Source organism: Chiloscyllium plagiosum, unplaced genomic scaffold (genome assembly GCF_037043375.1).
Source record: "Chiloscyllium plagiosum isolate Xiang-an unplaced genomic scaffold, Cpla_swu_hap1 HiC_scaffold_13, whole genome shotgun sequence".
NCBI classification, from domain to species: Eukaryota; Metazoa; Chordata; class Chondrichthyes; order Orectolobiformes; family Hemiscylliidae; genus Chiloscyllium; species Chiloscyllium plagiosum.
Genome location: NW_028270151.1, coordinates 22,422,584 through 22,448,700, shown reverse-complemented (window position 1 = coordinate 22,448,700; position 26,117 = coordinate 22,422,584). Strand labels below are relative to the sequence as shown.

Here is a 26,117-nt window from a genome sequence, read left to right as displayed (position 1 = left end):
AGAATGTTCCCTGGATGAGAGAGTAGTGCAATAAGGAGAGGCTACAAAAACTCAAGTTGTTTTATCTGGTGTGGCAGAGGCTGATGGGACATTTAGAGTCATAGAGTCATAGAGATGTACAGCATGGAAACAGACCCTTCGATCCAACTTGTCCATGCAAACCAGATATCCCAACTCAATCTGGTCCCACCTGCCAGCCCCCGGTCCATATCCCTCCAAACCCTTCCTATTCATATAACCATCCAGGTGTCTTTTATATGTTGCAATTGTACCAGCCTCCACCATTTCCTCCGGCAGCTCATTCCATACACGTACCACCCTCTGCATGAAAGAGTTGCCCCTTAGGTCTCTTTTGTATCTTTACCCTCTCATCCTAAACCTATGCCCCCTAGTTCTGGATTTTCCCACCCCAGGGAAGAGACTTTGTCTATTTACTCTATCCATGCCCCTCATAATTTTATAAACCTCTATAAGGTCACCCCTCAGCCTCCAACACTCCAGGGAAAACAGCCCCAGCCCATTCAACCTCTCCTGATAGCTCAAATCCTCCAACCCTGGCAACATCCTTATAAATCTTTTCTGAACCCTTTCAAGTTTCACAACATTTTTCCGATAGGAAGGAGACCAGAATTGCACGCAATATTCAAACAGTGGCCTAACCAATGTCCTGTACAGCCGCAACATGACCTCCCATTTCCTGTACTCAATACTCTGACCAATAAAGGAAAGCATACCAAACGCCTTCCTCACTATCCTATCTACCTGCAACTCTACTTTCAAGGAGCTATGAACCTGCACTCCAAAGTCTCTTTGTTCAGCAACACTCCCTAGGACCTTACCATTAAGTGTATATGTCCTGCTAAGATTTGCTTTCACAAAATGCAGCACCTCACATTTATCTAAAATAAACTCCACCTGCCAATTCTCAATCCATTGGCCCATCTGATCAAAGTCCCATGTAATCTGAGGTAACCTCCTTCACTGTTCACGACACCTCCAATTTCAGTGTCATCTGAAAACTTACTAAATATACCTCTTATGCTCACATCCAAATCATTTATACAAGTGATGAAAAGTAATGGATCCTTGTGGCACTCCACTGGTCACAGGCCTCCAGTCCAAAAAGCAACCTTTTTCTACCTTTGTCTTCTACCTTTGAGCCAGTTCTGTATCCAAATGGCTAGTTCTCCCTGTATTTCATGAGATAAATCCTTGCTAACCAGTGTCCCATGGGGAACCTTGTCAAACGCCTTACTGAAGTCCATATAATCGCATCTACCGCTCTGCCCTCATCAATCCTCTTTGTTACTTCCTCAAAAAAACTCAATCAAGTTTGTGAGACATGATTTCCCACGCCAAAGCCATGTTGACTATCCCTAACCAGTCCGTGCCTTTCCAAATACATGTACATCCTGTCCCTCAGGATTCCCTCCAACAACTTGCCCACCATCGATGTCTGGCTCACTGGTCTATAGTTCCCTGGCTTATCCTTACCACCTTTCTTAAACAGTGGCTGATTGAAGTCTATAAAATTATGAAATGCATAGAGTTGAAATGTCTAAAATATGGGATTTGCATTAATATAAGAGGGGCAAGTTCAAAGGAGATGTGAGGTGCAAGTTTATTACACCAAGGGTGGTAGGATTCTGGAACGTACTACCAGGGGTGGTAGTGGAGACAGATATGATGGGGGTGTTTAAGAGATTTTTAGATAAGCGGATGAACATGCAAGAAATGAAGGGATAGAGAAGGGCACGCAGAAGGGTTTAGTTAAATTTGGCATCATAATTGGTACAACATCATGGGTCTAAGGGCCTGTTCCTGCTATGCTGTACTGTTCTATGTGCTGTGTTCTAAACCCCAACTGCCGCTCCTCAGCCTATCGACCAAATTGATGAAGATCTCTTTGTAATTTTAGAAAATCTTCCTCACTGTCGACTATACTACTAATTTACGTTATGTCCAAAATTGATTTTCTGACCTTTTTTAAAAGAAATGTTTTCTCCACAGATGGGAAAATTAAAATTTCTGCTGTCTAACTCCACTTTAAAATCCAAATTCACAAATAATAACCACATACTGCAAATCTAATCACAAGCCGCTCATCACCATCTTTTCAAGAACGATTAGTGTTGAGGAGAAAATTGTCATTTTGATGAAGGGTCACTGGACCCAAAATGCTGACTCTGCTTTCTCCCCACAGATGCTGTCAGACCTGTTGAGTTTCTCCAACAATTTCTGTTTTTGCTTCAGATATCCAACATCCATGGTTTTTTTTGGTTCTTTGATTTTGAGTGACAAAATGCTGGTCTAGTCAGCAATGCCAAATTCCTGTGAATTGATTTAAAGAAAAGTAATATCAGTGAAGGAGAAACAAATATTTTATAGAACATATATATATCCAACTTTGACTGTGGCAAATTTCTGTCCTCACACCATATGCAATGCTTAGCATTGTCAGAAGAGATCAGGATTATCACAGGACATTCAAAAAGTTTAATTTGACATAATTAAATTATGATATAATTTACTTCATTATTCAGTCAGTATGCAAATGTCCTGCTGGTTTATTTACTAATTTGTTTTGCTCAGAGAAGGTTGGATTCTGTGAGGATACATACGGAGTTACCTGTATGCAAATTCTTACATGTTCGTGCCCTTCCCTCTCTCATGCCAGCCAAACAAGATCCCTAACATCTCCAAATTTCTCCAATTCTGACCATTACTCCCCCCCTCCCACCATTCCGACTGCATCTTTAGCAACCTTGACCCAATGTTGAAAATCCTTCCATAAACGTTAAAAATCACACAACACCAGGTTATAGTCCAACAGATTTAATTGGAAGCACTAGCTTTCGGAGCACTGCTCCTTCATCAGGTGGTTGAGGAGGATACAATTGTAAGACACACAATTTATAGCAAAAGTTTACAGTGCGATGTAACTGAAGTTATACATTGAAAAATACCTTGATTGTTTGTTAAGTCTCTTATCTGTTAGAATGACCATGTTAGTTTCACTTCTTTCATATGTAAATCACAAAACTTTTTTTTAAAAGTTACATCCTCAGGTTAACTTTAATAATTGGTGTCAGCCCAGATAATGTGTTGAAGGTGTTCGCCCCCTGTGTGCTGTTGTCTGTGCCATAATGTTTAGACTGATTCTAATCTAAAAAATGAGTTAACAGAGTCTTACATGGATTCTGGATCAGTGGTGCTGGAAGAGCCGTTGGATGCTGCCTGAATTGCTGTGCTCTTCCAGCACGACTGATCCAGAATCTGGTTTCCAGCATCTGCAGTTATTGTTTTTACCTCGTAGAGTCTGACATGGATTCATGCAGTTTTTGAACAAAGTACAATGTAACTCTGCAAGTACAAATTCACCCCACAAATGTATATGTGTATGGGTGCTTGTGGGTTTTTGCGTGTGTGTGTGTGTATGTATGTGTCTGGGGTGAGGGGTTCTGAGTGTCTGTGAGAGAGAGTGTATATGTGTGTGTGTGTCTGTGAGTGTAAAGGGGTCTAAATCTGTGAGAAGGTGCATGTGTGAGTGTGGGAGAGTGTGTGTCTGCAGGAGTGTATCTGTGTGCGTGTGTGTCTAGGGTGGGGGGTTGTGAGTGTCTGTGAGAGAGAGTGTATATGTCTGTGTGTGAGTGTAAAGGGGTCTAAGTCTGTGAGAGGGTGCATGCGTGAGTGTGTGAGTGTGGACATGGGGACACCTCCCACCATTACATGGCAGGTACTCATGCAACTCAGTCAACGTTGTCTATCTCATACACTGTAAGCAAGGACGCCCTGAGGCACGGTACATTGATGAAACCGAGCAGAGGCTACGGCAACGGATGAATGGGCACCGCACAACAATCAACAGACAGGAGTGTTCCCTCCCAGTTGGAGAACACTTCAACGGTCCAGGACATTAACCTCAGATCTTCAGGTGACCATCCTCCAAGGTGGACTTCGAGACAGGCAGCAGCAAAAAGTGGTCAAGCAGAGGCTGATAGCTAAGTTCGGTAGACATAGGGACGGCCTCAACCGGGACCTTGGGTTCATGTCGCACTACAGGTGACCACCATTGCACTATACACATACATACAGACACTCCTACACACACACTCACACACACTCATACAGACACACACTCCCACACTCACACATGCACCCTCTCATGGACTTAGACCCCTTTACACTCACAGATACACATATATACACTCTCTCTCACAGACAATCACAATTCCCCACCCCTGACACACACACGCAAACACACATGCGACATGTCTCAGATGCAAGGGAAAGTCAAAGTTGCATAATGGATACTCAGCAGAATGTTTATCGGCACCTTTAAGATAGGCAAAAACAATGACTGCAGATGCTGGAAACCAGATTCTGGATTAGTGGTGCTGGAAGAGCACAGCAGTTCAGGCAGCATCCGAGGAGCAGTAAAATCGATGTTTCGGGCAAAAGCCCTTCATGAGGAATACAGGCAGAGAGCCTGAAGCGTGGGGAGATAAGTGAGAGGAGGGTGGGGTGGGGAGAAAGTAGCATAGAGTACAATAGTTGAGTGGGGGAGGGGATGAAGGTGACAGGTCGGGGGCGGGGGAGGGTGGAGTGGATAGGTGGAAAAGAAGATAGTCATGGGGACAGTGCTGAGCTGGAAGTTTGGAACTAGGGTAAGATGAGGGAAGGGGAAATGAGGAAACTGTTGAAGTCCACATTGATGCCCTGGGGTTGAAGTGTTCCGAGGCGGAAGATGAGATTTTCTTCCTCCAGACGTCTGGTGGTGAGGGAGCGGCGGTGAAGGAGGCCCCAGGATCTCCATGTCCTCGGCAGAGTGGGAGGGGGAGTTGAAATGTTGGGCCACAAGGTGGTGTGGTTGATTGGTGCGGGTGTCCCGGAGATGTTCCCTAAAGCGCTCTGCTAGGAGGCGTCCAGTCTCCCCAATGTAGAGGAGACTGCATCGGGAGCAACGGATACAATAAATGATATTAGTGGATGTGCAGGTAAAACTTTGATGGATGTGGAAGGCTCCTTTAGGGCCTTGGATGGAGATGAGGGAGGAGGTGTGGGTGCAGGTTTTGCAATTCCTGCTGTGGCAGGGGAAGGTGCCTGGATGGGAGGGTGGGTTGTAGGGGGGCGTGGCCTTTATTCCTGACGAAGGGCTTTTGCCCGAAATGTCGATTTTAAGGCACCTTTAAGATGTTGACCGACCTGCCCTGTACATCCAGCATTTTATCTTTTTTTTTCACAGATTTTTTGAACATTCGACTCTGACCCCGTCACTGCAGGGAGCTTGACACGTTTTGAAGTAGAACGTGAAAGCGTGGTTTGCTCCCTCTGGCGATCCGTCACCTTCCCTTTACAAAGATGGCGTCAGCGTGCCGGGCCGTTCAAGCACAGAGGCAGGACGGGGCCCCACTGTACCAAGATGGCGGGAGCGCGCTGAGCCAATGGGAGAGAGGGGCAAGACCGGAGACTCCACCCTCTTCAAAATGGCGGCGAAGCAGAAAGCGGGTCGGAGAGCGGCTCCTGGTCCGGGCCGCGAGGCTGAGGGGGAGACTGAGCAGGTGCTGCCGCTCCAAGCGGTGCTGGTGGCAGACAGCTTCAATCGGAGGTTCTTCCCCATCACCAAGGACCTGCCCCGGGTGAGTGAGGAGTTGGAGGGGGCTGGCGATCAGAGGCTGAGGAGGAATATTCCCCACCCCCGCCAAACACTAACAGGTGGCTGCGGGTCTCACTGCCTCTTTAATGCCCCACTCCTTACACCTCCTCCTAGTACACAGTAATAACATGGTTCACATTAGACAAGCGTTTTATTCCAGATTTTGCTTTTTAAAAAAAATCAGATTCCACCATCTACGGTGGTGGGGTTTGAACCCACATCCCCAGAACATTGGAATGGGTTTCTGAATTACCAACCCAAGTGACATCTTCACTATATCACTGCCTCCCCAATTGCTTTCACCTTCCAGCCCTCTTGCCTGTCATTTCTTTTCCTGCCCCTACCTCACTGCCCATTCCTTTGCTGCTCCAATTTTCCTATCTCTTTGTCCTTGATCACCGCCCCTGCCTTTGCAAAGTGAACCCAATTTTGATCTGACATGGAATCTCCTTGGGTTGGGCAGCATTATCATTAAGTCGTTAGGGATGGAGGACAGAACAGCAGTTGGCCTGGTGTCAAGAGAATCAGCCAGAACTTTCCTCTTCAGTGATTTCTGATGAAAATCCAAGTTTGTGAACATGGCTTGAAGAAAGCTTGGTATGTAATGGCCATGTAGCTGAATAGTCTGTCAAGACTTCCAATTTATGTGGTAGTATGTGGAATTTGCTGCCTTGAATGAGTTATTGAAAGATGATGCTAGGCTCTTTCCCTTTGCCTTTAAAAAAGGGTAGTGTGTTTGGTAAAAATGAAAGGCCAACAGCAGATTATCAAGTCAGGAAAGCTTGAATATATAGCCTGGCACGCAACAGCTGCTTGAATTTCTGATGGCTTTTCCTGTTACTTTGACAGATAAGTGTTTCCATAAAAGAGAACACCAGTTTACAGTCTAAGTTAATGTTGTCTTGCGTCACATTAGACCAAGTCCCATTTTGCACAACAATTTTTAAAAAACTGTAAATGTAGTTGGTGTTGGAGGGATGATGGAAGCATTGCCTTTCTGTTGTGCTTTCCTTGTTTTGAAGACACTTGACTCTCTTAAATTTTTGAAATTATTGATGAGATATTTAGTAATATTCAAGATGAATAATCCAAGTGAGAAAAAAAGACTTTGCCTGTGGCTAAATAAGAAAATTAAGGATGACACTATTAAATACAAAGAAACACCGTCCAAATCTGTAAAACATAGAAGTAAGATAGATTGTTTAACAGACTGTAATCCATGACTAAAAAGATAATGAAGAGACAGAAAGCAGAGCATGCAAGAAAGCTAGCTAGTGATATAAAATATTAGTAATAAGAGTTTCTAGAAGTATTTGAACAGGAAATTAGCAATGAAAGATAGCATTTATCCTTGAGAGAGTGTCTGGGGAATTGATAATGGAAAACAGAGATGGCAGGTGTTTTGTGTCTGTCTTTTTGGTAGAAGATTTGAAATGCTTCCCCAAACATAATTTAAAGTCCATAAATTATAGACAGGATTGAATTCATCACAATCACCATGACTAATGTTATGAAGTTGAAGACATGTATTTTACCTTTATAAGAGAATGCTGTTCTGAACTAAGAGCTTACAAGCACCTGGGTTTATGACTAAATGGCAGTCCCAGAGTGAAAATTAAAAATATGTAACATTTGGCTGTGAAATGAATACCTGAGGTTTGGTTGCTGTTTTGACAGCAATTCAAATTTAACCAATCAGTTAAAATTATGCCTCATGATACTAAAACCCAACCAAGTTTGAATTTATTGTATAGCCAATATCAAACCAATGAGACAATCCGATGTTGAATGGGGTTATAAAATTGGTCCTTTTGAAAATTGGTCAGCGAGCAATTGCCATCAAGACAGGAATGCCTGGAGATCTAACATCTTGCTTTCCAAGAAATGAGGAAACGGTCTCTATCAAAGGTACCTTTTTTGTATGAAACATACTCGCAGTAAAAGGGAAGATGATGGCCCAGGGAATTCAGCAGCCGGAAGAGTGAAATCACAGAAGATAACAGTGGCTGTGTGGTTTTGAAATTAAGTTGATGGAAGTTTAATAAGTGTCTTATTGGAATAGCATATTGGAATAGCAGATAGTAAGCAGTTAAGAGAAAAGTGGGCTTAGAGTTGTGAATAGTTGTTTACTGTTAGAGTTAAAAAATAATGTTATTTTCTTTAAATAGTGGAATTTGGGATTTCTTTGTCACTCATATTTTAACAGAGGTGAGCTTGTCTGGGTGTTAGGGTTTAAGTAACAGAAGGGTTCATCTCTGTGTCATAATACAAGGGAAAAGCTGAGAGGAAAACTAGGACAAGATGTCCTACATCCTCTGACCTTGAAATAATTGACTGTACAGATAATGGACGCATTGGTTATAATCTTCCAAAATTCTTCAGATTATGGAAGTGTTCTAGTGGACTGGGAAAAAGAAGGAAATTCAGGAAAGGATGCAGACCGAGCTGAAAGCATGAAACTCTAGATCAATTAAATGATTACCCATGTCAAAGGGTAGTGCTCACATCCATTATTATAGCAGGATCACTGTGTGATCAAACAGTACCAACATGGCTTTGTGAAAAGGAAATCATGTTTAATTAATTTATTAAGAGTTTTTGACGGTTCATAGTGGATGGACAGGAACCTGTAGATGTGGTACACTTGGATTTCCGGAAAGCATTTCATTAGGGCATTATGTCTTTTTCATTTGTGACTTTTAAGATGTGGATTGAAGTAAAAAGTGCTATTTTAACCTCCGTGTTTGGAAGGATGGCTGCAGTTTTGAAAAGTAAGTAAGCTAACATGCATGCCAAGCATAACAAACAACGGTTTGAACAAGCAGTAAATGAAGTTTGATTTGCAGACGATTTGGAGCTAAGGGTCTGTACTGAAGCACTTTGCTGGCTACAGGAAGTTGATTGGTCTATAGACTAGTGGCTAATTAACAACAGCAGTGATCTTTTTCCCTACCAACAATTCTAATTGGTTCTCTGGTAACTGAACAGCTTGGAGCAAGTTAGAGGTTACAGAGTTCTTACCCAGCTTGGAAGCAGTCCTCTGTTTCCTGCAGTCAAAGCTCACTGTAAACCTGCAGCAAACCAGTTTCTTTCCTGCAACAATTGTTGTAAGCAGTGACTTTTAACTGATGAGTCAGCAACTATTTTTTAAGTGACCGGCCATCTTGTGTCTATCATTAACTCGTGGAAGTAAATGAAGGAGGACGACTGAAGCAACCCATTGGTCAGCAGAGAATTTATGACGATCATTTTAACAACTATAACTGGGGAAAAAACTCTAGAATTATAGAGTCATATCCTTCGCTCCAACAAGTCCATGCAGACCATAATCCCAAACTAAACTAGTCTCACGTGCCTGCTGCTTGATCCATATCCGTCCAGACATTCCTTATTCACGGACTAATCCAAATGTTGTAACTGTACCCACATCCACCACTTTCTCTGGAAGTTCATTCCACACATGAACCACTCTATGTAAAAAAAACAAATTGCCCCTTGAGTCTTTTTTTAAATCTTTCTCCCCTCACCTTAAAAATATGCCATCGAGTCTTGAAATCTCCCACCCTAGGAAAAAGACACCTGCCATTCACCTTATCTATACCCCGCATTATTTTATAAACCTCGATAAGGTTACCCCCAATGTCTAATACCAGAGTGAAAAAAGTCCCAGCCTATCCAGCCTCTCCTTCTAACTCAAACTGTCTATTCCCAGCAACATCATGGTAACCCTTTTCTGAACTCTCTCCAGCTTAATAATATCCTTCCTTGTAAAAAGAGATCAGAACTGGACACGTAGCTTCAGAAGAGGCCGCACCAACGTCATGTACTGCCTTAACATAATGTTTCAACTCCTATACTCAAAGGTCTGAGCAATGAAGGAAAGCACGCCAAATGCCTCCTTAACCACCCTTTCTGAATGTGATTTAAACTTTAAAGAATTATGTACCCAAAACCGTAGGGCTCTCTCTACTATAACACTACCAAAGGACCTACTTTTAATTGTGTAAGTCTTGCCTTTGTTTGTTTTACCAAAATGCAGTATCTCTCATTTTATCCAAATGACACTCCACCTGTCACTCTTAAACCCATTGACCCAATTAATCAAGAGATGACCACCTTCACTTTCCACAATACCACCCATGACTTGCTGAAGTGTGTGTGTGTGTGTATGTGTATATGCATGTAGGAGTGTATAAAAGATATTAGAGTTTTAAATAATAGAGTTATACTTACCTGAAGTCCAAGTCTAATTGAGTGATTCTTGTTCAGTACAGAACCTTGGTTTCTGCTTTCTGTCAACCAGGATCTGAAAGTCAGACAAACTGGGGAACTTTCGGTACTTGATAAAATCTTTAACTTTTGTGATTAGTGCGGAAGTAGCGAGGCTCAATTTCCAGCATGCCAGTGAGTCCTAGCAATTTAAGAGCCGCATCAAAGGTTACTGCACAAGCTAAAGCCACATTGTACAGGGGAACCTGGGGAAGTTTTACTGCAAATTTCAGAACATTGGTGAGACCATATGTGAAAAAACTATGTTGGGTTTTGGTCTCCCTATTTAAAACAAATATGTTATTAATTCACAGCAGTTCCGAGAACGTTTACTCCATTCAATTGTTCAAATTAGAAGTGGGAACAAGAATGAAAGATTTTAAAATGATTTGCACAAGAATAATCATAATGTGTGAGGGTGGGACCTCTACTTTTTGTCATTTACATAAATGATTTGGATGCGAGCATAAGAGGTACAGTTAGTAAGTTTGCAAATGACACCAAAATTGGACAGCGAAGAGGGTTACCTCAGATTACAACAGGATCTGGACCAAATGGGCCAATGGGCTGAGAAGTGGCAGATGGAGTATAATTCAGATAAGTGCAAGGTGCTGCATTTTGGGAAAGCAAATCTTAGCAGGACTTATACACTTAATGGTAAGGTGCTTTGGTTCTGTTCGCCAAGCTGGAAGTTTTTGTTGCAAACGTTTCGTCCCCTGTCTAGGTGACATCCTCAGTGCTTGGGAGCCTCCTGTGAAGCGCTTCTGTGGTGTTTCCTCCGGCATTTATAGAGGATGTCACCTAGACAGGGGACGAAACGTTTGCAACAAAAACTTTCAGCTCGGCGAACAGAACCACAGCAACAAGCACCCGAGCTACAAATTTTCTCACAAACTTTAATGGTAAGGTCCTAGGGAGTGTTGCTGAACAAAGAGACCTTGGAGTGCAGGTTCACAGCTCCTTGAAAGTGGAGTCGCAGGTAGATAGGATAGTGAAGAAGGCGTTTGATAGGCTTTACTTTATTGGTTAGAGTATTGAGTACAGGAGTTGGGAGGTCATGTTGCGGCTGTACAGGACATTGGTTAGGCCACTGTTGGAATATTGCGAGCAATTTTGTTCTTCCTATCGGAAAGATGTTGTGAAACTTGAAAGGGTTCAGAAAAGATTTACAAGGATGTTGCCAGGGTTGGAGGATCTCAGCTACAGGGAGAGACTGAACAGGCTGGGGTTGTTTTCCCTGGAGCGTCGGAGGCAAAGGGGTGACCTTATAGAAGTTTACAAAATTATGAGGGGCATGGATAGGGTAAATAGACAAAGTCTTTTCCCTGGGGTCGGGGAGTCCAGAACCAGAGGGCATAGGTTTAGGGTGAGAGGGGAAGGATATAAAAGAGACCTAAGGGGCAACTTTTTCATGCAGAGGGTGGTATGTGTATGGAATGAGCTGCCAGAGGATGTGGTGGAGGCTGGTACAATTGCAACATTTAAGAGGCATTTGGATGGTTATATGAATAGGAAGGGTTTGGAGGGATATGGGCCAGGTGCTGTCAGGTGGAACTAAATTAGGTTGGGATATCGGGTCGGCATAGACAGGTTGGACCGAATGGTCTGTTTCCATGCTGTTCATCTCTATGACTCTATGTATGGGAAAAGTCAGGAGATTGGCTCTCAATAATTATGTTTATATGGCCAAATGAACTCTTCCTGCACCATAAAATGTCTGTGAATCCTTCCTGGGATGAAAGGTTTGTCCTATGAAGATGTGTTGAACAGTTGGGGTATATATGTATTGGTATTTAGAAGAATGAGAAAGAATCTTCTTGAATTGTACAGAAGCTTGAAGGAATTGGATAGGCTGGATAGCAGGAGGACGTTTTCTACAGTTAGAGAGACTAAAACTGAGACAGAGTTTAAGAAGAAGAGGTATCCCTTTTAACACAGATGAGAATTTGTTTTCTCTCTCAGGTTTGTTACAGTGGAACCATGAATTGCAATGATTCAAGAAGACAGCTCACTATCACCTTCTCAAGAGCAACTAGGTACGGGCAACTGGTGACACTCATTTCCCATGAGTGAATTAAAAAATGTTGTCCACAGGGTGCTGTCACCAGCCCCTCAGGAAATGGAGCCACTTTATTTGTCACCTGTTTTCATGAAGGGCAGATCTTGTGTTCAGCTGTGTAAGTCTTTTGGAAATGAGGATAGAATGAACCTGTCAATGGTAATCGGTTAGACTGAATCATAGCATCTTAAGGGGCTTTGATACAGTGGATGTGGGGTCAGCTGCAACGTTCACACATATAAAATGAAATTGTCTTATGTTTTGCTGTAGGCCTTGATCCCTCTTGCGAACGTGGCGATGATTGACTACAGCCTGGAGTTCCTTACAGCGACAGGTGTCCAGGAAACCTACATCTTCTGCTGTTGGATGGCCCAGAAAATCAAGGAACACATTCAGTAATGAAAACTTATAAAATTTGCAAATGGAACTTGTGCCATAAACTATGGCACACAGAAAGCTGAACATCTGTAACCATTAGAGACCAGAATCTCTCAACACCTGCCTTTGAAAGAGCTATCCAATTGGTCCATAGCACTGCAAAGTTTTCCTTTTTATCCCATTGAATCTATTTCCAATCTTTTAAAGTAGTTTGTTCCAGGTTATAACTCACTGAATAAAACATTCTCCTCCTCCTCCCTCTCATTTACACACTGACTCTATCACCAATGATGACAGAATAAAATAAAACAAAGAACTGCAGATGTCGGAAATCTGAAACAAAAATAAAGTGCTGGAGAAACTCAGCAGATCTGACAGCATCCGTAAGAGAGAGAAAGAGTTAATGCTTCGAGTCTCGTGACTCATCTGTGATCACATTAATTCATCACCTCAAATTGCTCCTGTATCCAGTGACAAATCTACATCTATCTTATTACACATTAGTCGGCTAGATGCTTGCAATGTGGAAATTCTCCAATGTCTTGGTGCATTTAGGAAGATTCCAGCATAGAAAACAGCAGCTGTTAATCTTTTCTAGAGTCAAGAGTGTGGTGCTGGAAAAGCACAGTAGGTCAGGCAGCATCCGAGGAGCAGAAGTATCGCCATTTCCGGCATAAGCCCTTCATCAGGCTTTTCCAGCATCAAACTCTTGACTCTGATCTCCAGCATCTGCAGTCCTCACTTTCTCCAATGTTTTTCTGGAGGTTGATTGAGAAATAAGTATTGCAAGCTGTCTACTCTTCCCTCATAGGAGCTTTCCTATCTACCTGAGAGAGAAGATGGCACTTCTGACAGTGCAGCATTCTCTTATTGAAATGGAGTGTCAGCCTGAATCATACACTCTGATTTCTCCAGTGCGATTTGAATCCACAAACTTGAGAGGTGAATATGCCAGCTGAGGCAAAGTTGACATTTAGTAAACTAGATGCACTGTCCTTTTCAGTGCTCTGCATTCTCAACACATGCCTGCTCCAAGATTTCTCACTCGTCCTTTTATTGTGGTGTCTCTTTAGTAATTTGTTGACTGTGAAATATTTAGCTATTCCTTAAGGACAAGATAGTGTCTTTCTAGTGGTTTTTCTTTATGACATTTTGTTGTAAGTAACAAAATAGAGATCTGATTTTATGGAAGTGTCCAGATATAAGTAATGCTCTTGTGTTGCCTGGACCCTGGTGCTATGTGAAGGCTGAGCGGAATATGTAAGGATACAGAAAATGCAGGTAACGTTTTGGATCCAGCAACTCCTCTGTAGAACAATAATAAGTCTCTGCCAGCATGCATATTTGATTGAAACTAACTGCAGTCCTCAGCAACATTCCCTGTAATTTTCTTGCAGAGGTTACAGGCAATTTGCTTGGCCAGTTAACTTGTTTTCTGCGTGGCCTTGCATGGTAATTTTACAGGGGCAGTATTCTGTTACAAATGTGGAATGTTGGAATTTAGAATGGGAATGTGTAGAAATAAGTATGGTTTCCTTAACTTTAAAAAAGCAATTGAGTTACATCTACAAGATCCAATCCAAACCTCCCACTGCATGTGCATGGCCTGCACATGATGTTTAGGTTGTTGCATAGTTGCAGAGTTTACAGGTAGCATTGGTCTTCTAGTGACATGAGACTTGATACAGAGGGGTCTTTGGATTAGATCTTGCAGATGTAACTCGCCTCTGTTTTTAAGTTGTGTAAAACCAACCTTATTTATAACCTTATTTTGAATTTCGTATTCGACTGATAAATGGCAAAGTTAATTTTGGCATACTTCATTTCCACTCTCCTGCCAGCAGACATGAAACCATTGAACAAGAGGTGACTAAGGTGTGACATCTTTCAGAAAGGTAGAAATGTGGATATGGTAACTAATCAAAGAAAAGAGATGATCAGTAATTGTCAGCAGATGAAAAATATTAACTGAACTAAATCAATGGAGGTAGTATTAAATGTTGTATTAAAGGTAAATTCTCCACCTTTTTAATTGTCTGTTATGTATTCTTCCTCAGGAAATCGAAATGGAGTTGTTCCACATCACCAAACACCATCCACGTCATGAGCTCTGAGTCCTACCGATCATTAGGAGATGTCTTGAGGGATGTGGATGCAAAGTCACTACTTCGCTCAGATTTCATATTAATTTATGGAGATATTGTGTCAAATATCAATGTGTCTAAAGCATTGGAGGAACATAAGTGAGTGAAGTCTTTGGTATAGGTCTTGTTTCTTGGAATAATTAGGCTGTAGTCAACCAGTTATACTTGCCATTGACTGTCATTGGATTAATCTATTTCAGATGCATTATTTTTCTAATTACTTCTACATTGCTCTTTGCTCTTTGTACAAAATACCTCCAATCTACCCATTTGTGAACACACTAATTAGGAGAAGATGGAGGCCACTTGACCTCTTGAGCCTCCTCCACCATGTAGCAAGATCATAGTTGCACTGATTACTCCAAACACCTGCTAACTCCTAGACCTTCCATCCCTTTGCTTATCAAGAACCTGTTTACCTCTGCTTTAAAAATATTTATAGACTCTATTTTTACTGCCTTTTCAAGAAGAGAACTCCAAAGACTTATGACCCTCTGAGATAAGGTCTTTCTTCATCTATGTCTTAAATTGGTCACCCATTATTTGAAACAGTGATCCATAGTTCTCGATAGTCACAAGTGAGGTGCCGGAAGACTGGAGATTGGCAAATGTGGTGCCACTGTTTAAGAAGGACGGTAAAGACGAGCCAGGAAACTATAGACTGGTGAGCCTGACCTCGGTGGTGGGCAAATTGTTGGAGGGAATCCTGAGGGACAGGATGTACATGTATTTGGAAAGGCAAGGACTGATTCAGGATAGTCAACATGGCTTTGTGCATGGGAAATCATGTCTCACAAACTTGATTGAGTTTTTTGAAGAAGTAACAAAGAAGATTGAGGGCAGAGCAGTAGATGTGATCTATAAGGACTTCAATAAGGCATTCGACAAGGTTCCCCATGGGAGACTGATTAGCAAGGTTAGATCTCATCGAATACAGGGAGAAGTAGCCATTTGGATACAGAACTGGCTCAAAGGTAGAGGACACAGGGTGGTGGTGGAGGGTTGTTTTTCAGACTGGAGGCCTGTGACCAGTGGAGTGCCAGGGATCAGTGCTGGGGCCTCTACTTTTGTCATTTGCATAGCTTCTTTGATGTTATATGCAGTTTTCCATTTTATAAAGCTAAATATTCCATGTCCTTTGTTGAAAATGTTATCAACTTGCTCGTCACCATCAAAGGTTTGTGGTTATGCAGCCTCAGATCCATCTGCTCATGCACTCCCCTCAAAATAGTATGATTCAGATTATACTATCTATCCATCTTGATGCTCCCAAAGTGCACATCGAGCCCATTGCTTTGTATATGCTATCTGTTTGCCTATTTCACTAGTCTGTCTGTTCCTTCCTGAACTGTTTACTACTAATTATTATATTAACCCCAAACTTTGAAAGTGCAGTGCCTATAACAAGTCCAGATCACATGTATAACAAAGACAATGCTACAAATGCAGCACAACAGATGGTGACAGCAGTTGACCATACTACTCATTGAGCCTACTCCACCATTCAGTATGATCATCACTGATCTCGGGCTTCAGCTGTATTTTCCTGCCCACTCCCATATCCTGTGCCTGATGGATACTTCCTTCCGGCCAGAGATAGCTTAACATTCCTACTATCTGCCACCTTTTACAAACATACAAATTAGGAGCAGGATTAGGCCATTTGGTTTCTCAAGCAAGTGCAGCTTTCAATAAGATCTTGGCTGATCTGTTTATGCTTTGCATTCCACAATCCCATCTACCTCTGATAACGTTTGGTTTTCTTGCCTAACAAGAATCCACCTTAAAAATATTCAGTTGTCCCACTTGCTTCTGAGGCAGGGTGTGCCAAAGCCATTCAATGCCTTTGAGAGAAAATTCTCCTCATCTCTGTCCTAAAAGGGCTGTCCCTAATTTTTAAACAGCTTCCTTTAGTTCTGGACTTACCTGCAAGATCTTTTCCCCATTCACCTGATCCAAACCATACAAGAGCTGAGATACTTAAATCAGGTTATCCATCACTCTAAACTTGAGTGGAAACAAGCTGAGCCTGTCCAATCTCTCCTCAGAAGGCAACCTGTTCTTTCCAGCTATCAACCGAATAAATCTTCTCTGAACTGCCTCCAATGCCTTAGTCTTTCATTTAAATAAGGAGACTAAAACTGCATTGGTCTCATCAATGCACCGTATAAGTGAAGCATTACGTTTCACGTTCAATTTTTCTAGTAATAAAATACTAATTTCTTGCTGCTCCTGAATGCTAATGTTTTGTGATTCATGCACTAGAATATCGGGATCCCTCTGCACCTCAAAATTCTGCAGTTCTATTCAAATAGTTCTATCTTTTTATACTTCCTGCCAAAATGAGTAAGTCTACATTTTCCCACATTATGCTTCATCTGCTAGATTTTTGACCACTCACTTATTCTTCATCTGCAATCTTCTTATAACCACGTCCTATTTTCTTTAACTATTTGAATACTAAATTGTCTCTAATCCTTTAATCTCATGCTTCCAATTCCAAGTAAATCTGATACGTGTTGGTTTATAAAGTGTTCTGTTGTAGTCCATACATATTTAACATCTACTGTACTACCTTCCTCAACCGTCCCACTTCCACACTCATGATTAGATATTGGGAATGTCCTGAATCTGAATCACAGATAAGCATCTACATGTCTGAGACAACAACAACAAAAAGCAGACCCAGATTTGTTAACACATCTGCTCAGTTTGATAACTTAACCTCATGGAAGTGGAATCCACTAAAACTTCAGACCATTCTTGCAGCTCTTTATGACTGCTTGTATTGTGTCCCCTTGTGTCTGGTTTTATGTAGGGCACGGCGAAAGCTGGAGAAGAATGTATCTGTTATGACAATGATTTTCAAAGAGTCATCGCCGGGGCACAGGACAAGGTGTCAAGAGGATGACATTATTGCAGTCATGGACAGCAAAACAAGCCGTGTGCTGCACTATCAGAAAGCCCATAATCTGAAGAAATTCCGATTTCCCATGGTACGTATCATTGAATAACCCAGCAATTAATCCCCTTTTGCTGAAATACTTCCTCATAGACCTTATCCTAACAGTTGTTGCAAATATAATTTGCCAAAACCATAAGGTGGATGAATTGGCCTCTGAAGGTGTCAGTACTCTCCACCTTCCCACTGCATGGAAGACTGGCAACGTGGGACATGTGCAACTTGTTTTGATTCCTTTCTCACAATCAGGAAAACATGAGCAGCTGATGGCATCTTCAGGCAGTTTCAATTAGATATTCAAATTGTTAACAGTGGGCAGGCTGTGGAATGATGCAGGCGTATGGCAGTTGGTCGATGCAGTTTGAGAACCTGACACTGCCTGAAATCAATTGAGTTTTAAATTGCTAAACACTTAACTGAAATGCACAAATGCTGAGCTTGGTTCATGTATTTAAATGGGAGTTTTGTAATTGAAGTCTGCATTAACGTTAAACAGATGCGTGCCTCTAAAATACTGAGGCATAGGCCTATCGCTGTAAGGCAGGGGGCACCGGCCTCGATTAACTTACCTTTTTGCTACATCACTGAAGGTCTGGGTATGCGTCCAAAAGTCTATGAATAACATGGACATTATAAATATTGGGACTAAATTTCTTTGACTTTGGAATAGGTCTGAAGGGCTTTTGTTGTCTCTGCATTTTTTTTGGTCTATGATAGATCCATTTCAGTGTTTTACAGCTTCCAAACTGCAGCTGCAACTAGTTGCACCCCAGCTGACCTTTATGTAAAGGGTAGAAGCTGTGCCAGAGATATACAGAGCCCTGGCTGAAACACATCTGGAACAATGTGTTCAGTTCTGGGTGTCACATTTTAGGAAGAATGGACTGGCTTTGGTGGGGTTGCAGTGTGGTTTTACCGGAATGATGCATGGGCATGAAACTTTTTTGATGAGGGAGCAAATTCATTACGCTTATCCTAATAATTGTACTGCATGTCTACCATCACACTTTCCTAAAGCCTTATTCACAAATTACTGTAGGTTTCCATCTGACTGTTGCAGCTTTTCATTTTGGCATTCGGTCAAGTTATTATCTTTGACACAAGATGTGTATGGGAGGACGCAATGTGGCGGGATGGGGGTCACTGATAAAGTTTAAAACAAACTTTAATTTTTATCCACCTTTTAATTTTTGTCACTAATAGCTCAGTTTATCCACTAATGAGGCAGCCATTCTCAAGAACAGTCTGTGTAGGCCACTTGGCTTCTAATGTGAGAGGATGTTTTAGTTCAATGCTGTTCGTATCTTGTTTTCTCCAGCACGTGTTCCACAGCAGCACAGATGAGATTGAAATCCGCCATGATCTTCTGGACTGTCATATAAGCATCTGTTCACCACAGGTCAGTGAAGACGTGTCCTGATTATTTCACAGGAGAGGGCTTGGGATGATCAGTATCTCCACTGCAGTAGCAATGGAACTTGTGCAATATGTGTGCAAAACTAATTAAAGTAGAAATAAAGATTTACATTTATATTATTTAGTATTTCCAGGACACAAACAGATCATTTGGCCCAGCTGGTCTTTGTCTGTGTTTACACTCCACAAAAGCCTCCTCCCGCCCTACTCCATCACACCCTATCTGAATGTCTTTCTATTTGTTTTACCCTCAAGTATTCATCCAGCTTGTTCTTAAATGTATCTGTACCATTCACCCAAAAGACAGCATATGATAAGGATTCTACATTCTAACCATTCTCTGTATCAAGTAGATTCTCCTGAATTCCACATTAGATTTATTAGTAACGATCATTGTTTGTGGACTCTCGCTTTGGACTTCCTCACAAGTGGACAGATCTTTTCGGCTTCTACCCTATCAATCCCATTCTCCATTAGTTCATCCCCCAACCTTCGCTTTCCTGGAGAAAAATCCTTCCTGATAGGTAGGGCTTCTTAGTTCTGGTAAATTGAGCATGTGATCAGTCATTTTTGTAAAATAGGGAACAACCAAACCTTACACACCTGCGTTTAGACGCATAGAGACCCTTAAATTTTTTTTAATCTTCTATTTGTATGCCAGGCAAGCAAACATATTCACTTGCTGTGGAGAAGGGTCCCTGCAATTTAAAATGTTGCAGATTAGAAACCAAGGTGAATAGTGGAGAATCTGGCAATTCCAGCATTTTTCACTTCAATCAGGTCCATAAAGTCAGGAAGTGATAAGATCAGTGTTTCAGTTTGAAAGCTTGCTTCAGTTTGAAAGCTTGCTTCAGTCCTGAAGGAGATTGCTAATGCGGCCCCTATTTTTTATCTCTCCTAACTATTGAAGGGATTCCCTTGAATTTCCAAAAGGCTGTGTTTATATTTCAGCGTTTTTGCAGTCTCTAATATTGAGTTTACTTCCCAGGTTGCAGAGCTGTTCACTGATAACTTTGACTACCAAACCAGGGATGACTTTGTGCGTGGGATACTTGTTAATGAAGAGGTGAGTCTTCAATATGATACTTGGCTGTATTTAAAATTTAGTAGTAGGTCGTGGATTTACAGTCCTGTAAATCCAGCTTCAGTCTCTCTGTTCGCTCCTCCTTTGGCAGGTTTTAGATATCGTACCATTAGATAACATTCTGCAGTTATCTTGGTTCTCTTCCCTCCCTCTTCATGTGTGTAGATTGATGCTTGACTGTTATAGGTTGTTATACTAGCCAAGACTCTGGCAAAACATGGTGTCGATAACAAGTTGGAATAAGGCATCACAGGAGTGATGGTACTGTAGGATGGTGAAGCAACCCAGCAATGTGGAAAGTTTTCCAACTAGGTCCTGACTACAAAAAGTAGGCCAATTCAAATCCCACTGATTATCAGGTCATTAGTCTACTCTCAATTGCCAGCAAAGTGATGGAAGGTGTCATTGACAGTACTGTCAAAGAGCACTTACTTCTAACCTGAATACCAATGCTTTGTTTGGGTTGTTGCAGGGTCACTTGGCTTTTGATCTCATTATAGTCAAGGTAAGAGCTGTACTTCAGAGTTGAGATGAAAATGACTGACTTGACATCAAGGTAGCATTTAGCAGAGTTTGGCATCTATAAGGCTTAACAAAACTGAAATCAATGGGCATGATGAAGTGGGTGGTGTGGAGGTTGGGGAGGACAGGGTCAATTTTCCAGTCGTTGGACTCCTATCTGGCACCAAGAAAGATGTTTGAGGTTCTTGGAGGCCAATCATTTCGGTCCTAGAACATCTCTGCAGGAGTTCCTCAAGATATTGCCCTCAGCCCAACCATCTTCAGCTGCTTTGTCAATGACCTTCCCTCCATCATAAAGTCAGAATTGGGTATATATTTGATTATGATTGCACAATGTTCAGTGCTATTTGAAATTCCACAGCCAATAGAGTGGTCTGTTCCTCCATGCAACATTCAGGCTTGACAAGTAACATGCTACAGAAATGGCAAGCAGTGACCATCTCAAATGAGAGGATCTAACCAATCTCTCCTTGATGTTCAACAGCATTACCATCCCTAAATGAGTCACTATTAACATCCTGGGAATTTACCATTGATTAATAATTGAACTGGACGAGCCATGCAAATACTCTAGCTATAAGAGTCGATCAGAGGTTGGGAATTCTGTGGCAAATATCTCACGTACCATATCCCCAAAGCATGTCCACCATTATCTGCAAGGCACAAGTTTGGAGTATGAAGAATGCCTTCCAGTTGCTGACATGAGTGTGGACTCGGTAACACACAGGAAGTTAGACACCATATAGGACAAAGCAATTAACTTATTAGGCACATCACCCAACACTTGAACAATTCACCTTCTTTACCACCGACACTCTGGCTGCAGCATGTACTATCTTAAGATGCTTTGCAACAAATTAATTGCTATTTTTGAAAGCACTTCCCAAAAGGTGACCTTTACTAGAAAAACAAAGGGAGCAGATCCATGGGAGCACCATCATCTGCAAGTTCTCAATCACGTTATACATCATACTGACTTAGAACTGTATCACCGACCTATCAGTATCACCAAATTAAAATTCTGTACTCCTTCCTTAACAGTACTTTGGGAATATCTACACAGCATGGCCTGCAACATGATGTGGAGATGCCAGTGTTGAACTGGGATGGATTAAGTCCGAAGACTTATGACACCAGGTTATAGTCCAGCAGGTTTATTTAAAATCACAAGCTTTCAGTGCGTTGCTCCTTCATGAGGTGAAGTGGAGGGAAGTGCACAGGCACAGAATATACAGACTATTCTGTGCCTGTGCGTTTTCCTCCACTTCAACTGATGGAGGGAAGGTCATTGACAAAGCAACTAAAGATGGTTGGACTGAGGGCAATATCTCAGGTGTTGTGCGATTCCTGACTTTGGCCTACAACAACTCAAGATGGTGATTCACCACTCTCTTCCACAGGAAGTTGATATCAATTATTCACTGGCTATACCAGTGATGCTCATTAGATAAGCAACCAACTGAAGACCAGTGGTCCACCATGCCTACACTTTGCATTATATACTAAATATGTACTAAACTTTATCTTCCATGTTGTCTGCTTGTTTTTCCAGTCTATGTTCTCCAGAAATGTCATCATTTAGAAGACTTCCAAGTTTCATAATATCTGCAGACTTTAAAATGATGCTGTCTAGTAGACCCGATTCATTAACATGATTAATGTCCATGAATAGCAAATGTGGTTCCCTTATTCAAGAAGGAGAGTAGGGATAACCCTTGTAACTATAGGTCGGTGAGTCTCACTTCTGTTGTGGGCAAAGTCTTAGAGAGAATTGTAAGGGATAGGATTTATGAACATCTGGATAGGAATAATGTGAAGGGCAGGTCACCTTATTGAATTCTTTGAGAAGGTGACTAAGGAGGTGGACGAGGGGAAAGTGGTAGATGTGGTGTATATGGATTTTAGTAAGGCGTTTGATAAGGTTCCCCATGGTAGACTACTGCAAAAAATACGGAGGTATGGCATTGAGGGTGAGTTGGAGGTTTGGATTAGGAGTTGGCTGGCTGGAAGAAGACAGAGGGTAGTAGTTGATGGCAAAGGTTCATCTTGGAGTGCCGTCACTAGCGGTGTTCCGCAAGGATCTGTTTTGGGACCATTGCTGTTTGTCATTTTTATAAATGACCTGGAGGAGGGGCTAGAAGGTTGGATGAGCAAGTTTGCGGATGATACGAAAGTCGGAGGAGTTGTTGAAAGTGAGGAAGGATTTGGCAGGTTACAGCGGGATATAGATAAGATGCAGAGCTGGGCAGAAAGGTGGCAAATGGAGTTCAATGTAGGTAACTGTGAGGTGATTCACTTTGGTAAGAGTAACAAAAAGATGGGGTACTGGGCTAATGGTCGGATACTTGGTAGTGTGAATGAGCAGAGGGATCTTAGTGTCCATGTACACAGATCTCTGAAAGTTGCCACCCAGGTAAATAGTGCGGTGAAGAAGGCATATGGCGTACTGGCTTTTATTGGTACAGGAATTGAGTTCCGGAGTCGTGAGGTCATGTTGCAGTTGTAGAAGACTCTGGTGCGGCCGCATCTGGAGTATTGTGTGCAGTTTTGGTCGCCATACTATAGGAAGGATGTGGAGGCACTGGAACGGTGCAGAGGAGGTTTACCAGGATGTTGCCTGGTATGGTAGGAAGATTGTATGAGGAAAGGCTGAGGCACTTGGGGCTGTTTTCATTGGAGAAAAGAAGGTTTAGGGGTGACTTGATAGAGGTTTACAAGGTGATTAGGGGTTTAGATAGGGTTGACCATGAGAACCTTTTTCCACGTATGGAGTCAGCTATTACGAGGGGGCATAGCTTTAAATTAAGGGGTGGTAGGTATAGGATAGATGTTAGGGGTAGATTCTTTACTCAGCGAGTCGTGAGTTCATGGAATGCCCTGCCAGTAGCAGTGGTGGACTCTCCCTCTTTATGGGCATTTAAACGGGCATTGGATAGGCATATGGAGGATAGTGGGCTAGTGTAGGTTAGGTGGGCTTGGATCGGCGCAACATCGAGGGCCAAAGAGCCTGTACTTCGCTATATTTTTTCTATGTTTGTTTTTTTTCTAATATACATAATTTTAAAAACACAATTATGCTAATACTGACTCTTGTGGACCATTAGTGTGTGCTTCTCCCAGCCCTGCTTATAGCAGGAGTCACAGGAAATAATATATTTACTTAGCAAAGAAAGTTTATTTAGAGTCCCAATGACCCCCAGTAAACAAACTCATGACTGCAATTCTCTTTTGAAAGTTCCTATTAGATTTGCTTTCAGCTAACATTCGGGCAGAGTATTCTGAGTTGCAGCAGCTCGGGTTTTAGAAGAAGCTTTCTGGTTTGATCTCTCGAATAACTAAAGATATTGAACTCAGTTTACTGCTTCACAATAATGAAGTTTAAACTCTCAATCTCTGGTTTGCTGCTCCAGTGTCAGTTTGAAATATTGTCACTTCAAGTTGAAGTAATATTCTGGAACTACCTTTCCGAAGGGACTTGTTGTCCAATCTCACTGTACGTTGTAATGTGTTGATATCTTTGTGTTTTAGATTTTAGGTAATCAGATTCACATGCATGTGACGTCTGATGAATATGGAGTGCGGGTCTCCAATCTGCTCATGTATGAGGCTGTGTGTTCAGATATTATCCGTCGCTGGGTTTACCCTTTGACGCCGGAGATGAACTTCCCGGAAGATGAGAAAGGATTCAGTGTTCATCTGCGGCACAATGTCTACCGAGGGTCAGAGGTCAGCCTGGGCCAGGGAAGTGTGGTTGAAGAAAATGTAGTGATCGGCCGAGGCACCATAATTGGGACTAACTGCTTCATTTCCAACAGTGTGATTGGCTACAACTGTGTTATAGGTAGGCCATTATACAATTTTGAATTCAATTAGCAACAATTAGCCAAAATAGCTCTTTGCATTACAGTGATCTTAGTTTCTAACTGGCTACTTGTAAGTATTTTTCTGTGTAGTTTGTGATTTCTTAATATGTGGCCAGTACACATATGAATTTAAGTATCCAGGCGATAGATTAGGCTATTATACCTTTTGAGTTTTTTCCATCATTCATCGAGATGTGGCTGACCTTCTACCTCAGCCCTAACTCCCTGCAGCATCTTCAAATCCCTTAATTCCCTTAGTACCTCAAAATCGATCAGTGTCTTGAATAAACTCAATTCCTAGGATTATGTGGGAAGCAAGAGAGGAAATTGCAGTACCGTTGGCAATGATCTTTTCGTCTTCACTGTCAACGGGGGTGGTACCAGGGGACTGGAGAGTAGCGAATGTTGTCCCCCTGTTCAAAAAAGGGAATAGGGATAACCCCGGGAATTACAGGCCAGTTAGTCTTACTTCGGTGGTAGGCAAAGTAATGGAAAGGGTACTGAGGGATAGGATTTATGAGTATCTGGAAAGACACTGCTTGATTAGGGACAGCCAGCACGGATTTGTGAAGGGTAGGTCTTGCCTTACAAGTCCTATTGAATTCTTTGAGGAGGTGACCAAGCATGTGGATGAGGGTAGAGCAGTGCATGTAGTATACATGGATTTTAGTAAGGCATTTGATAAGGTTCCCCATGGTAGGCTTATGCGGAAAGTCAGGAGGCATGGGATAGAGGGAAATTTGGCCAATTGGATAGAAAACTGGCTAACCAGTCGAAGTCAGAGAGTGGTGGTAGATGGTAAATATTCAGCCTGGAGCCCAGTTACAAGTGCAGTTCTGCAAGGATCAGTTCTGGGTCCTCTGCTGTTTGTAATTTTTATTAATGACTTGGATGAGGGAGTCGAAGGGTGGGTCAGTAAATTTGCAGATGATACGAAGATTGGTGGAGTTGTGGATAGTGAGGAGGGCTGTTGTCGGCTGCAAAGGGACTTGGATATGATGCAGAGCTGGGCTGAGGAGTGGCAGATGGAGTTCAACCCTGCCAAGTGTGAGGTTGTCCATTTTGGAAAGACAAATAAGAATGCGGAATACAGGGTTAACGGTAGGGTTCTTAGTGAGGTGGAGGAACAGAGGGATCTTGGGGTCTATGTTCATAGATCTTTGAAAGTTGCCACTCAGGTGGATAGAGCTTGTAAGAAGGCCTATGGTGTATTAGCGTTCATTAGCAGAGGGATTGAATTCAAGAGTCGTGAAGTGATGTTGCAACTGTACAGGACTTTGGTTAGGCCACATTTGGAGTACTGTGTGCAGTTCTGGTCGCCTCACTTTAGGAAAGATGTGGAAGCTTTGGGGAGGGTGCAGAGAAGTTTTACCAGGCTGTTGCCCGGAATGGAGAATAGGTCGTACGAGGATAGGTTGAGAGTTCTCGGCCTTTTCTCGTTGGAACGGCGAAGGATGAGGGGTGACTTGATAGAGGTTTATAAGATGATCAGAGGAATAGATAGAGTAGACAGTCAGAAACTTTTTCCCCAGGTACAACAGTGTGTTACAAGGGGACATAAATTTAAGGTGAAGGGTGGAAGGTATAGGGGAGATGTCAGGGATGGGTTCTTTACCCAGAGAGTGGTGGGGGCATGGAATGTGCTGCCTGTGGGAGTGGTAGAGTCAGAATCTTTGGTGACCTTTAAGCGGCAATTGGATAGGTACATGGATGGGTGCTTAAGCTAGGACAAATGTTCGGCACAACATCGTGGGCCGAAGGGCC

The 26,117-nt window shown here is 42.2% G+C and overlaps 1 protein-coding gene across 1 annotated transcript in view; it reads left to right on the top strand.

The window, feature by feature from the left end:
• Positions 1-5,486: 5,486 nt before the first annotated feature.
• eif2b5 (eukaryotic translation initiation factor 2B, subunit 5 epsilon) overlaps positions 5,487-26,117 on the top strand; it is a 52,931-nt gene continuing 32,300 nt past the window's right edge. Inside the window, exons 1-7 of the mRNA XM_043702620.2 lie at positions 5,487-5,639; positions 12,255-12,379; positions 14,420-14,605; positions 17,325-17,502; positions 18,787-18,867; positions 19,873-19,950; positions 24,019-24,331. Coding sequence (XP_043558555.2) covers positions 5,487-5,639; positions 12,255-12,379; positions 14,420-14,605; positions 17,325-17,502; positions 18,787-18,867; positions 19,873-19,950; positions 24,019-24,331 — 1,114 coding nt within the window. The remainder of the gene's footprint in view (positions 5,640-12,254; positions 12,380-14,419; positions 14,606-17,324; positions 17,503-18,786; positions 18,868-19,872; positions 19,951-24,018; positions 24,332-26,117) is intronic.